Genomic DNA, 14,650 nt, shown 5'->3' with positions numbered 1-14,650 from the left:
TGGCTCAAAGAGTTTGCAAAAACTGTCTATTGTTCAACTTGATTTTACTCAGATTTTTAATCAAGTTTTGGAAAGATTGAAAGGGATGGATCTGGCCTATTTTGCATACATAGCTCGAGCCTTATGGACTAGAAGGAATTTTTTCATTCATGAAGGCAAATTTCAGCATCCATTATCAGTGTTTCAGTATGCAGTCAATGGCTGCAATACCTATCAGCAAGCCATGGAGACTGTTTCAAACACAACTGGACCAGCTTTACCTTGTATCACTCAGTGGGAGTTACCTCAAAGGGATTGAGTAAAGCTCAATTGGAATGTGGCAATCCAGAAAGAGGTACATAAGATTGGATTAGGTATTGTGATAAGGGATTGAGATGGTGTTGTGCTTTTGAGCCTGATGAAACCCTTGAATTATTGTTTTGATTCTACTTTGGCTAAGGCAATGGGGCTATGGGAAGCAGTTAAGCTGTGTAAGGAATTGAGCCTTAGTAACTGTATTTGTGCACATTTTTTTTTTCTAAAAAAGCAAGTTAAGTATTGCATAAATAAACTAAACGGTTACAAATATACAAGATGTAGTAGGGTGAGAGTTCTCGACAGCCTTCCCAAAACAAACAAAAAGCAGCACCATAATAAAAAATAAATAAAATAAAAAAATGGGTAAGTCAAAAGCATGACTCCAACCCAGTCCCACAAGGGGATACCGCTCAAAAGCGGTTTTAACATAGTTTGGTAAACAAACTATAAACCTATGATTAAATGCCATAGTCGAGAGAAGTGCGCTGCATTTTGTTGATTTGGTCCAACCCTAAAAGACTATCATGACCATATCGTCTTGATCGCTGGTTAGGGAAATCAGAAACATAGGAGAATAGCAACTAGAAGATGACTCGATACACTGGCTAAAGACTGCCATAGAAAACAGTGGCCCGTGAAAGACACGCGCCACACTGAGCAATAAATGAGCATGCAGGATCTGAAAGATCCAAGGCCGTTGGCCATGGTGGAGCCGTGCGTAGCAGTTAGAAACCCCTTCTGATACGGAGGCGCGTAAGGCCCACGCGCACTTTAAGCCGCACGTGAGCCACATGCATCACTGGTTTGGACATTTTTCTTCTTCCATCCAACATATCGGTGTCTGGGGAGACCATTGGAGAGGAGCGTGGCGACACTGTGATGGCTGGCTTGGTGAGAAACGAGAGAGAAAATTGAAATACGTGAGTTTTACTATATTTGTGCACTTGTTAAAACTGATTGTAATTATCAATAATCTATGAAGGTCTTGTTTTAAATAATAATAATAATAATAATAATAATAATAATAAAAAAAAAAATCTGACGTTTGAACCATCTGAGTTCAGAAGCTGAGGGGGCCATTATGGTCAATCGGGGCACAAGACTTAGAACTCCTTTAGCTTTTCCACACTCCCGAAGAAAAACCGACCATATAAAATTTGGAGAGCCCTCAGATTCCTCAACCCCTCTCTTCGTTGGTGCTTCTTTCTCACACAGAGAGGCCGATCTCTTCATTTTCGCGTCTCTCTCCTTCTTCCGGCGGTGAAGGTTAGTTAGATCCGTATTTTATCTTGACCCTGCGGTGAAGGTCAGTTAGATCCGTACTTTATCTTGACCCTTTTTCATTTTCTGTTATCTTCGTTTTTTTCCTATTCGTTAAGATTCACACTTCAAGAACTGTGTTTTATTTCAGTGCTTTCATATCTGAATCTGCAATTAAACCCAAAGCTCACGGAGAATTTGGGCTTATTTTTCTGTTTTTCATACGTTTTCTGTACTGGGTTTTCCAGATCTGACACACGTCGTTCAAGAATGGGGGTTTTCAATCAATTTAGAATCTGGGTATTGACCATCTGCTGGGTATTCCAATCCGGGTATGGGTTTTACCTCCCGGGTAGTTACCCTCACAAATACGGTGTCGGTGACGATTTATGGGTGAAAGTGAATTCCCTTACTTCCATCGATACGGAAATGCCCTTTAGCTATTACAGTTTGCCGTTTTGTACGCCCGATGGGGGTATCAAGGACAGTGCTGAGAATCTTGGCGAGCTTATAATGGGGGATCGGATTGAAAACTCTCCGTATCGGTTCAATATGTACAAGAATGAGACTGAGATCTTTTTGTGCAAGTCCGATCCATTATCGGCTGAAAAGTTTAACATTTTGAAGGATAGAATTGATGAGATGTATCAGGTTAATTTGATTCTTGATAATTTGCCTGCAATTCGGTATACTACAAAGAAGGAGGGTTATGTTTTGTGGTGGACAGGGTACCCTGTTGGAGTTAAGCTTCAAGATGTTTACTATATATTTAACCATTTGAAGTTTAATGTACTCGTTCATAAGTATGACGAGACCAATGTAGCACGTGTAATGGGGACTGGTGATGCACCTGATATGATCCCATCAGTTGGGAAGACGGAATCCAATGTGCCCGGGTACATGGTTGTTGGATTCGAGGTGATACCTTGCAGTGTTACGCATAATGTTGATTCAGTGAAGAATTTGAAAAAATATGGCAAGTACCCCACTGCTGTGAAATGTGATCCCAACACTGTGTCTATGCCAATCAAGGAAGGGCAGCCAATAGTCTTCACGTATGAGGTCACATTTGAGGAGAGTGACATTAAATGGCCGTCACGTTGGGATGCTTATTTGAAGATGGAGGGATCGAAAGTCCATTGGTTCTCCATTTTGAATTCTCTAATGGTGATCACCTTCCTTGCTGGTATTGTTCTCGTCATTTTCCTGAGGACTGTTAGGCGGGATCTGACCCGTTATGAGGAGCTTGACAAGGAGGCACAAGCACAGATGAATGAGGAGCTATCTGGATGGAAGCTTGTTGTGGGGGATGTTTTCCGTGCCCCAACTAATCCTTCCCTTTTGTGTATCATGGTTGGAGATGGGGTTCAGATTCTTGGAATGGCTGTTGTTACAATATTGTTTGCAGCTCTTGGATTCATGTCACCAGCATCACGTGGAACACTTGTTACAGGTATGCTATTTTTCTATATGATACTTGGTATTGCAGCTGGTTATGTTGCTGTTCGTCTGTGGAGGACAATTGGCGGTGGCGATCACGATGGATGGGTTTCAGTCTCATGGAAAGCTGCTTGTTTCTTCCCTGGTATTGCCTTTTTGATCCTCACCACTTTGAATTTCCTCTTGTGGGGAAGTCACAGCACAGGAGCCATTCCATTTTCTCTTTTTGTCATCCTGCTTCTCCTCTGGTTCTGCATCTCAGTACCACTTACCTTAGTTGGCGGATACTTTGGGGCAAAGGCATCTCCTATTGAATTCCCTGTTCGAACGAACCAGATTCCTCGGGAAATACCAGCTCAGAAATATCCTTCTTGGTTACTTGTTCTAGGCGCTGGCACCCTTCCTTTTGGCACCCTTTTCATTGAGCTCTTCTTTATAATGTCTAGCATTTGGTTGGGCCGTGTATACTATGTTTTTGGGTTCCTCTTTATTGTTTTGATTCTCCTCGTGGTGGTTTGTGCTGAAGTATCTTTGGTTTTGACCTACATGCATCTCTGTGTGGAGGACTGGAAATGGTGGTGGAAGTCATTTTTTGCTTCTGGTTCTGTTGCCATATACATCTTCTTGTACTCTGTTAACTATCTCGTATTCGACCTGAAGAGTTTGAGTGGACCTGTCTCAGCCACTCTTTATTTGGGATATTCGCTCTTCATGGTTGTAGCAATCATGCTGGCAACGGGCACAGTCGGGTTCCTTTCATCATTCTGGTTCGTGCATTACTTGTTCTCTTCAGTGAAGCTTGATTGAAGAACATCCTCTGCTCAAAAGAGCACTTTGAAGAGCATTGTTGGTCATTCGAGGAGACAAAGAATGTGACCCTTCAAAGATGTTCCATGGTGTCTACTTTTCTACAGTTTATTTTGCTAGGGAACTAGGAAATGTAATGACAATAATTTGTCCAGATTTGCTTAATTCTTTATTAGCTGGAAATCATGCCATGATGCTTGCCACCAAAGTTTATTTGCGTTCTGGGGGACAGGAGGCATCAGTATTTGGTGGTAGTTCGTATGGGATCCTAGTGTAAACTTTTGGAGTTCAGATCTGTTTGGTTTGAAATGTTAAAGGTACAATATTTTTGATGTTTTTTTTTTTGTCGGAGTAATTTTGGACCATTTTGACTTGTTTTGCGTTTCTGATTTATCTGCTTATTTGTATGAGCATGCATTATGAACCCAGATTCTTTCTAGTTATTCATGTTAGGTAGATCTTGTACTCTCCACATTCTTGAAGTGGCGGAATTTGTGTATGACTAAAGCCACACACTGCTACATTGCAATTCACAATTCCCTGGCCAGTGCAAATTGATGTTTTAACCATAAGCGTCCTCAGAATATCTTTTGGGTGTCTTGAGATTTGTCCTCTCCTATGGATCTCATGTTCTCGGCATCTCAATTTTCTTGGCAATCCTTGTTGGTTTCCGAAATTCTATCTTATTTCTTCCGCTTCCTTCAATTGCTGTGGTTCTTTCTTTTTGTTAATTTTAATTTTTATGGTCGAGTTAAATCGTGAGGTCTTGCTCGGATTGTCCCCCATGAAATGGTCATGGGTTGTTTGGCTAGCTAGTCATGGACTCATTTGCGCACACGTACACTGTTTGCACAGAAATCTTTAAAATTGTTCTTGCTGTCGGCTTCGGAGAAGATGATTGGTGTTTGGTTGCAGTTACAAAATGGGTTTGTTTCTCCAGCTAATGATAGCACTACTCGATTGTGGTTTTGAATCAATAGACTGTGATTTGTGATCATTTCTTGAGTAATGTGCGCCACTGCTAAAAAGAGATTATATAAAACTAAACTCATAAATTTATGATATAGTTTTATATAATTATATGTTATATTTATTTTACAATTGCAGGCATGCTTTAATTAAGGCGTCATATATATATATATATATATATATATATATAAAAGGGAACTAGCTAGCTAGCTACCAACCATTAATTAATTACATTAATTACATTAAGTATTAGATTAATATATAGTTCGAGCTAGGAGCTGTACGTAATACCATCGACACATAATTATTAATAGAACTGTGCATGATCTTCTGCATCATATATATATATAGTTGGACTACTAAATGATCATCTATCAAATAATACGTACATGAGATCATGAAAGGATTTTTATTTAAAATCATTTCATCGATCCTTGATCATATACAAAACCCATTTGCAATATCAGACCATCCTGCATCCATAAGATCCTGATATTGTGAGTCTATAAACATAATTAAGCAGTGCCATTTATGGATAAAAAAAAAAAAAAACAAAACGTTTACATTAACCCACGATTCATATTTCTTCAAAAAAACTGAATTATACTGATCATCATTAAAAAAAAAAAAAAAAAGAATAGCCAGATTCAGATCTTGAATAGAACATACTCGTCCTGATCTTCATTACGATCACACAAACTCGACTGATGATGATTATTAGCTGGCTTCCCTGCAGCAGCCCCCACCACATGAGCGGGTGAAGAAGAAGGCGAGGAATGGTTAGAAGAATTAGAAGCTGCGTGCAAGAGCAAGGAGCCCTCACTCCAGGACCTCCTGATGGGGTAGGATACGTTCTTTTTGCAGCACTTGGAGATCAATGCAGCATTGGAGCTACCTTTACGGGACTTATCGTGGAGGGCACAGCCACAATTCCGATGATAAGGCCGGCGCTCAATCTCTGTGTCACAACCTGCAATACAACCCTCGTAAACACATCTCAATAATCCCTCCGCCGCGGCTCCAGCACTACTGGCCATGTATGCCGATCCGATCCTTACTGGCCACAACCGCGCGTTGCCTGCCTCTGATCAATATTATGCACAGTACCACCAAATTCAAAGACGTTTTCTTTCCAGGCGCCGAAGGTTAGCATGCAGAGGTGGGCATTTATAGAAGTAGTTGGAGTATCAAATATGTAATAGAAAAATAAATTAAGAGGAGAAAGAGGGTGGCGTCAAGTGTTAGTTGTCATGAAGCGGAATAGGCGGCATTTAAGGGTCGCAGAAGCCGTGTCATGCATATGAATTGGTCATAGAGCTAGCTAGCATGCAGTACTGCCATAGCTTGGCCTGGCGCATGTGTGCATGTGCGTGTCCGTGTGAGAAAGAGAAAAGATGGCTGGCTACGCGGTAGGAAAGAAAAAGGGGGAACTTGTGATTGTGAATTAGTTACGGACACGATACTCCATCCATGCATAATTAAAAGTTTAAAACCAAGGATATATAGCCCCAAAAGCAATTTTTTTTTTTAAAAATAAAAAATAAATAATATTTTTGATTAAAAAAGGCTATATAATCTATATTATATGTTGGAAACAGTATAAAAAAGGATTAATTAATTAATTAATTACCATAGTGTTTTTATTTTGACTTATAAGGATGGATGGATGGATGGAAGTAGGGATGATGATCTATGTCACAAATTAGGTGTCGCATTGCCGCCCCACATTTAGTCAATATTATTCTTGTTTGTTTTTTAATTTCCTCTTGCTATTATTCATGATCTCACAGCTGATTGGAAAAAAAAAATTGTTTCAGCTAATTAATTTTCATTATATTTGTTATACACTTGTAACACTTTTTTAATTAGCCCCCTCTAGCACCTACGACGTCATTATACGAAAATTACTTATTTATTACGGCCCGTTGTTTCTTATGAAAGTCATTATTTTTTGTCAAAATTAATCTATATATTTTTGTCACATATAATTATTTTTGTCACAAATAATTCATAATAAATTAACCCCCATATATATATATATATATATATATATTATGTTGGTACCCGCTAGCTAGCAACCTTCTAGAATACCGCATGTCTATTAATTATCTTTTGATCACCTACTTACATTAATATATATCCCACAAGAGATTTAGGTAGTCCTATATCTATATATATATATATATATATATATAACTCTGCAAATATATTATATAGTACCGGCCCATGCATCAATCTTCTGTGCGTGCATGCATGATGTCATATTCTTCATTTAGAGACTAATTATAATTAATTAGATGTCTTTAAGCTCTTGTTTGAAGTACTCTAAAAGGAGTAAGAGAGAGATAGAAATACAAATTAATTAGCTCTTACAATATTAATTAAGAACATTTAAATGACACTCGAGAAATTCGCAGCAGGGACAACAATATAATTAATTTTTGTGGGCTGATCTGCTTTAATGCATTTATATATATATATATATATATACACTATATATAGATCGATCGATCTACGTCGTACATGACCCTAACCCTAATCGACAATGTGCATCATGTGCATGCGTGGTTGTGAAACTTTTGGACATTAATTTAGTAGCTAGGGACATTAATGCCTTTGAAAATTCGAAATGCATGCAATTTATAATTAATTAAGACCCCTTTAATTAATATTGCTGATGGATTTTAGTATGCATGCCTAGCTATTAATATAATAATTTGTTATATATATATCAAGATATATAGTTGTGATCAATGGTACTACTCTTAAGGTCTAGGTATGCTCTTTGATTGGAAAAATGTGCACTTTGCCCTCTCAAACGAGAGGAGTTGTACGTGCTCATCCAATGGAAATGGATGCCCATGCTCTTGGATCATCATATATAATTCCATACCAACTGTACCTAAAATGGAGTGAACGTGCCTTGATTTGCAGCCTGGGCTAGTGAACCAACCAACTTTCATTACTCTATCAATGCATGGTCTCCTCCAAAAGGACATGATGGAGATCGATGATGCAGTCTTGCAAGTAATCACCAAAGACTTGATCATCATAATTCAACCAACACCAGCCATGAACATCATCTAGTATTCATCCAAGCAGATCATCAGGAAAACTAGAAGTTAACATGAACAAGCAAACGCTATTAGCTGCTTCAATTCAATTAAGGGTTTCCTTAAAGTCATGGATGCCTCTTAATTGATTTCCCTTTCTTAAATTCCTCTTTTTTAGTTTGAATCATGCATAGTCCTTCCAGATCGATGGTGGTGATCATAAGTACTATAAATTAAATGGAATATGAAATGAAGAGTAATGCTAGATACATGACTTAATGTACAAGCGCCGTGCACTCATTTTGAAAAAGAATGGAATCTACCATTAAAAAAATTTAATTTTTTCATGTGAATCCCATATTTATTTATTTTTTTTCAAAAAGAGTGCGTGATACTTGCACACTTTATGACTAAAAATATCATTTCTCATTTGGATTATTAGATATGACTTCTTCTACATACATTCATTTGTAGGAGTCTGGGTGCAGTTGGCTGAGGTGGCATGTTGCCACGTCAGAGTTAAAAAAAACAAAAAATGAAAGAAAAGAAACCAATCGAGCACAGTTCTTCGTCCAAAGCCTTCGCCCATAGCATTTTGTCCCAAACTTCGTCACAAACATAGAGGATTTTCATGACAGTTTCAGATCTGTTGTTTGAGGAAGAAATGAGTTTCTTCGTTAGATTGACGAGGTATTTTTTTTTTCCCATTTTATTGAGTTCTTCTCAAATTTTTACGTGGATTTTGTCAAATGGGATTTCCCAAGGTAGTGGATTTTTCCTTCAGATGTGATTTCCACGGTAGCTAGTGGGTTTCTTTGATTTTTGAAAAACTGTAAATGTAGCCATCTTCAACCTTTATCTTTTCTCTTAATTTTATTTTTCCCCTTCAAATGGGGTTTCATGGTAGTATTTTTTTTTTTAATTTTTGGAAAACTGTAAATGCAGCCGTTTTTTTCCCCTTAATACAGTAATGTGAGAAAGCAAAATAAAAGAATGAAAATTAGAGATTATGAAGTCTTGTCTATGGCATATGTGAGTTAAAACATGTATTTCCTTCCCACCTTGTGTTTCATCACTTTGCCGCTCGGTTTCAACATTCCAAATTAAATGAAATGAACCGTTTCATTAAAGATTCACGTAGATGACTGCGAGACGCCTGCACTAATCGATTGAATTTAGAGTTTTTCATTAGATATATAAATCGTGAAATGCGTAAACGTCGCGTAATCACTTTGAAAAAGAGTGTGGTCTACTATTAAAAAATTAGTTTTTTTTATGTGGATCTTATATTTTATTTATTTTTTTCAAAACGATTACGCGACGGTTGCACAATTTACGGTTATAAATATATTTTCTCATTAATTTTATTATATTTTTATAACCCTAACTAAGCCTCATAGGCCCATTAATAATTGAAAATGGTGGGCCACGTAAGGTGGCCAGCCATCCCCTCCCATCGGTATGGGTAGCCCAATTTGTTCATTGTGAAATTCACCATCTTCGATTTGCACGATGCATTTGATTACTTAATTAATGGTTGGCCTCGAATTTATAATTTATTATTTGAGAAATGACTTATTTAGGAAAATATTTCATAAAAACAAACAAACAAATAAACAAACAAACAAATATAATTTTATATAATACGTTAGATTCTAATATTATTTTTATTATAAAGTATATCGAACGTATTATATGAAGAAACTATATCAATTTATAAATTTATTTTTATAAAATCTATTTGTGGCTATAGCATTTTATTATTTTGTGGATGATTTTGTGATGCAAAAGGGGTTGAGGGGAATTTGTTTAAGGAGTAAAGCTACTCTCACCACTCCCGATCCCACTCACGGTCCTGCTATATATTTTTTTAATTTTTTTAATATTTTTTTAATTTAGTAATTAAGTAAGTATTTTTTAATTATATTATAATTTTTTTTTATTTTTTTAAAAAATATTTTACAATATTAAAAAAATACATGTATAAAAAAGTAAAATAAAAAAACATAACATTTTACACTATTGGTAGCTCCCAGCGGGATTGGGAGCGCGGCTGTAGAGCTACCCTTGTTTAAGTTATGGTGAACAATCAAATCAGTCCTCAAATCATCACAAAGAACTGCAAGTAGTTCTTAGATAATAAACAATAGGTTCCTGGATAATTGTTGCACTTTTGACATGCTACTTCACCTAATTAGTGAACAGACAGCCTCCCAATCCTTCAATATTTCCTATAATTTTCTTCTAAGTAGTGGAAATGCAACTGAATATTTTATGCAGCAACCTACTTAGCAACATAATTTCTGCATATCTCTCCATGTCAAACATGAATATTATCTGTAACCTCTAGGTGTTTGGTTTTGTAATCACGATTTTCCTCTATCAAAAGTAAGGATTATCAATAAAATTGAAGTACCCTCCTCTTTTAAAAAAAAAGAAGAATGATAATTGCTTAGTTGAAGCCATGGGTGGTGGTGAAAAAGAAAAAGTCAGATCCTGATCTGCCATGCCATGTCTTCTTGGGAATTTGCAGGTGGGTTGCAATAAACAATGGCAGTTCATGTGATATGAGAGCCTGAAATAAAAGGAAGCATAGAAAGTACATTCTGTTCTAACTATTATTAATTAATATTGGTGACAACTAAATTATGTGATGAATTCATATCTCAACAAAAAAATTGAAAGTTTACTGTTTAATAATTAACCATCAACCTTTTTTTTATTATATAAAAATTATAATAATTAAACATATAAGTATATTGACACTTGAGGCCAGGAATTGGCATCTGAATTCAGAAGCTGATGGGGTCATTATGGTCAATCACTTACAAGACTAGAACTACTTTGGCTTTGCCGCACTCGCGAAGAAAAACCGATCGTATAAATCTTGTTTAGCCTCCCATCAGAGTCCTCAACACCTCTCTTCGTCGGTGCTTCTTCCTCACACTGAGAGGCCCATCTCTCCATTTTCGTGTCTCTCTCACTCTTCCGGCGGTGAAGGTCAGTTAGATCCGTACTTTCTCTTGACCCTTTTTATTTCCTGTTATCTTCGATTTCTTCCTAATTCGTTTAGATTCTCACTGCTAGAATTGTGTTTTATTTCAATGCTGTCATATCTGAATCTGCAATTAAACCGAAAACCCACGTAGAATTTGGGCTTATTTTGCTGTTTTTCATTCGTTTTCTGTCCTGGGTCTTCCAGATCTGACACACATCATTCAAGAATGGGGCTTTTCCATCAATTTAGAATCTGGGTATTGACCATCTGCTTGGTATTCCAATCCGGGTATGGGTTTTACCTCCCGGGTAGTTACCCTCACAAATACGGTGTCGGTGACGAGTTATCGGTGAAAGTGAATTCCCTTACTTCCATCGATACGGAAATGCCCTTTAGCTATTACAGTTTGCCCTTTTGTACTCCTGATGGGGGTGTCAAGGACAGTGCTGAGAATCTTGGCGAGCTTCTAATGGGGGATCGGATTGAAAACTCTCCGTATCGGTTTAATATGTACAAGAATGAGACTGAGATATTTTTGTGCAAGACCGATCCATTATCGGCTGAAAAGTTTAACATATTGAAGAAAAGAATTGATGAGATGTATCAGGTTAATTTGATTCTTGATAATTTGCCTGCAATTCGGTATACAAAGAAGGAGGGTTTTTTTTTGCGGTGGACGGGGTACCCTGTTGGAGTTAAGCTTCAAGATATTTACTATATATTTAACCATTTGAAGTTTAATGTGCTCGTTCATAAGTATGAAGAAGCCAATGTGGCACGTTTAATGGGGACTGGTGATGCACCTGATATGATCCCGTCAATTGGAAAGGGGGAATCGGATGTGCCTGGGTACATGGTTGTTGGGTTTGAGGTGATACCTTGCAGTGTTATGCATAATGTTGATTCAGTGAAGAATTTGAAAAAATATGGCAAGTATCCCAATGCAGTGAAATGTGATCCCAACACTGTGTCTATGCCAATCAAGGAAGGGCAGCCAATTGTCTTCACGTATGAGGTCACGTTTGAGGAGAGTGACATCAAGTGGCCGTCGCGTTGGGATGCTTATTTGAAGATGGAGGGATCGAAAGTCCATTGGTTCTCCATTTTGAATTCTCTAATGGTGATAACCTTCCTTGCTGGTATTGTTCTCGTCATTTTCCTGAGGACTGTTAGGCGGGATCTGACCCGTTACGAGGATCTTGACAAGGAGGCACAAGCACAGATGAATGAGGAGCTATCTGGGTGGAAGCTTGTTGTTGGGGATGTTTTCCGTGCCCCAACCAATCCTGCCCTTTTGTGTATCATGGTTGGAGATGGGGTTCAGATTCTTGGAATGGCTGTTGTTACAATTTTGTTTGCAGCTCTTGGATTCATGTCACCCGCATCACGTGGAACACTTGTTACAGGTATGCTATTTTTCTATATGATACTTGGTATTGCAGCTGGTTATGCTGCTGTTCGTCTTTGGAGGACGATTGGCTGTGGCGATAACAAAGGATGGGTTTCAGTCTCATGGAAAGTTGCTTGTTTCTTCCCTGGTATTGCCTTTTTGATCCTCACCACTTTGAATTTCCTCTTGTGGGGAAGTCACAGCACAGGAGCCATTCCATTTTCTCTTTTTGTCATCCTGCTTCTCCTCTGGTTCTGCATCTCAGTTCCACTTACCTTAGTTGGTGGATACTTTGGGGCAAAGGCATCTCATATTGAATACCCTGTTCGAACAAACCAGATTCCTCGGGAAATACCAGCTCAGAAATACCCTTCTTGGCTTCTCGTTCTAGGCGCTGGCACACTTCCCTTTGGCACCCTTTTCATTGAGCTCTTCTTTATAATGTCTAGCATTTGGATGGGCCGTGTATACTATGTCTTTGGGTTCCTCTTTATTGTTTTGATTCTTCTCGTGGTGGTTTGTGCTGAGGTATCTTTGGTTTTGACCTACATGCATCTCTGTGTGGAGGACTGGAAATGGTGGTGGAAGTCATTTTTTGCTTCTGGTTCTGTTGCCATATACATCTTCTTGTACTCTGTTAACTATCTCGTATTCGACCTGAAGAACTTGAGTGGACCTGTCTCGGCCACGCTTTATTTGGGATATTCACTCTTCATGGTTGTAGCAATCATGCTGGCGACAGGCACAGTTGGGTTTCTTTCATCATTCTGGTTCGTGCATTACTTGTTCTCTTCGGTGAAGCTGGATTGAAGATCAACAACCTTTGCTCAAAAGAGCACTTTGAAGAGCATTGTTGAGGAGAGAGAATGTGACGGTTCAAAGATGTTTAACGGTGTTTACTTTTCTAGAGCTTATTTTGCTATATAGGGAACTAGGAAATGTAATGACAATAATTCGTCCAGATTTGCTTAATTCTTTAATAGCTGGAAATCATGGCATGAGACTTGGCCACCAAAGTTAATATGCATTCTGGCGGACAGGACGCATCAGTTGTTGGTATGGGATGATCTTAGTGTAAAATTTTGGATTTAAGATATCTGTTTGTTTTAAAATGCTAAAGGTACAATATTTTTGCTGTTTATTTTGGGAGTAATTTGAAATATTTTGACTTTGTTTTGCGTTGCTGATTTATCTGCCTATTTTGTATGGGAATGCATATTTTAAGCCCACACACACGAATACATTCCAATCCCCGCCCTCGCCGCTCTGCCGGCCAGTGCAAATTGGTGGTTTAAGCATAGGTGTCGTCATAGTATATATTTTATTTTGGGTGTCTTGAGATTTGTCATCTTATGGATCTCTCTCCCCCCGCATCTCTTTCTTAATTTACTAAGCATGTTACGTCAATCACGTTTGGGCTTAAGATAATAGAAATGTCATTGTTATTGGATTCGATATAAACGGTAAGAACTCAAGTCTCTGGAATTAATATATATGTGTGTGTGTGTTTACTCTCTAAAAGCACTATTCAATATATAATTCCTTAATTGCTTTTCAGCTAAATGGAACAGCGCCCGTGGTGTGTGTATATATATATATATATATATATATATATAACATGGATTGTGAGCGAATCCCAGCAACATCTGATTCCAACATGGATTTATTCGATTTCAAACTCAAACATAATACACATAATACAGACATACGCAATGGAACATTAACAACAGAGCATATTTTTTATTTTATTTTTATAAAAAAAACACTGCCACTTGAGACTTTGAGTACTCCCAATTTTATTGAAAAGCCAACACTAAGCTAAATGATGTGCAAACACAGGGCACAATCACCAATGTCGGCTCCACCAGATAAACCTGCATATATCAACCATTTCAAACAGTGTTTTGCTTCTGTCGTAATGCTTATTGTGCGGGTGAGGAGTCAATGGCCATATAGGATAAGATGACTGTGATCACGAAGTAAAAGCATGTTCTGATTATTCCCTTGTAGTTTAGCCTAGCGATAAGATGGCAAATTCGAACACCGGTGTCGTGTGCTTGACAAAGGCGGTTGATTTTTTTGATTTGTTTCATCAATATCAAACACCAGCTCTTTAGTGAGGCAGTTGAAAAGATGCACCACCTCCACGTCTCCACCCTTTGCCTTTTTGATAATCTCGGCAACACAAAAAATCTTGACATCCTCGACCGTATCCACAATGTTGTCCAAGAACACTGCAAGACAAGAAGAATATGGAGTTGCAGAGTGATGGTTTTGTTTGTAGGCTATCAAGTTCCTCAACAAGGGCCTGTGCCATCATCAATGAGCATGGTTGGAATCTTTATGGTCCTGACTTTAATCTCTATATCGAGAAAGCTACCAGAATTCCAGCCTAACCACAGTCGGCATCATCTCCTTCAGCCCAGCTACTGTCGG

At 38.0% G+C, this 14,650-nt stretch overlaps 3 protein-coding genes across 5 annotated transcripts; 2 read left to right on the top strand and 1 right to left on the bottom strand.

The window, feature by feature from the left end:
• The first annotated feature begins 1,363 nt into the window (after nt 1–1,363).
• LOC121242873 (transmembrane 9 superfamily member 11-like) lies at nt 1,364–4,134 on the top strand. Of its 2 annotated transcripts, none has more exons than XM_041140869.1 (2): nt 1,364–1,557; nt 1,806–4,134. In XM_041140869.1, exons 1-2 carry the CDS (start codon nt 1,379–1,381, stop codon nt 3,802–3,804), a joined length of 2,178 nt encoding a protein of 725 aa, XP_040996803.1. In that variant the 5' UTR covers nt 1,364–1,378; the 3' UTR covers nt 3,805–4,134. The 2 variants fall into 2 exon arrangements, with proteins under 2 accessions (XP_040996803.1, XP_040996804.1); XM_041140870.1 differs by having other exon boundaries at nt 1,463–1,603.
• Nucleotides 1,426–13,353, top strand: LOC121242875 (transmembrane 9 superfamily member 11). Of its 2 annotated transcripts, none has more exons than XM_041140872.1 (2): nt 1,426–1,563; nt 11,029–13,353. In XM_041140872.1, exon 2 carries the CDS (start codon nt 11,051–11,053, stop codon nt 13,022–13,024), a length of 1,974 nt encoding a protein of 657 aa, XP_040996806.1. In that variant the 5' UTR covers nt 1,426–1,563; nt 11,029–11,050; the 3' UTR covers nt 13,025–13,353. The 2 variants fall into 2 exon arrangements, with proteins under 2 accessions (XP_040996806.1, XP_040996805.1); XM_041140871.1 differs by lacking the exon at nt 1,426–1,563 and adding an exon at nt 10,668–10,826.
• Nucleotides 5,421–5,810, bottom strand: LOC121242472. Its single transcript, XM_041140318.1, has one exon. The coding sequence runs from the start codon at nt 5,808–5,810 to the stop codon at nt 5,421–5,423; it is 390 nt and encodes a 129-aa protein (XP_040996252.1).
• Nucleotides 13,354–14,650: the final 1,297 nt, after the last annotated feature.

The sequence above is a fragment of the Juglans microcarpa x Juglans regia genome, chromosome 8D (assembly GCF_004785595.1).
Source record: "Juglans microcarpa x Juglans regia isolate MS1-56 chromosome 8D, Jm3101_v1.0, whole genome shotgun sequence".
Classification (NCBI taxonomy): Eukaryota; Viridiplantae; Streptophyta; class Magnoliopsida; order Fagales; family Juglandaceae; genus Juglans; species Juglans microcarpa x Juglans regia.
Note: the sequence above shows the minus strand (reverse complement) of the source record. Positions and strands in the feature narration are given on the sequence as shown.

Coding starts and splice junctions, on each gene's coding strand:
- LOC121242873 (XM_041140869.1), top strand. CDS start 1,379: ATGGTCAATCGGGGCACAAGACTTAGAACTCCTTTAGCTTTTCCACAC. Junction 1,558..1,805: donor TCTCTCTCCTTCTTCCGGCG/GTGAAGGTTAGT, acceptor TGGGTTTTCCAG/ATCTGACACACGTCGTTCAA.
- LOC121242472 (XM_041140318.1), bottom strand. CDS start 5,810: ATGGCCAGTAGTGCTGGAGCCGCGGCGGAGGGATTATTGAGATGTGTT.
- LOC121242875 (XM_041140872.1), top strand. CDS start 11,051: ATGGGGCTTTTCCATCAATTTAGAATCTGGGTATTGACCATCTGCTTG.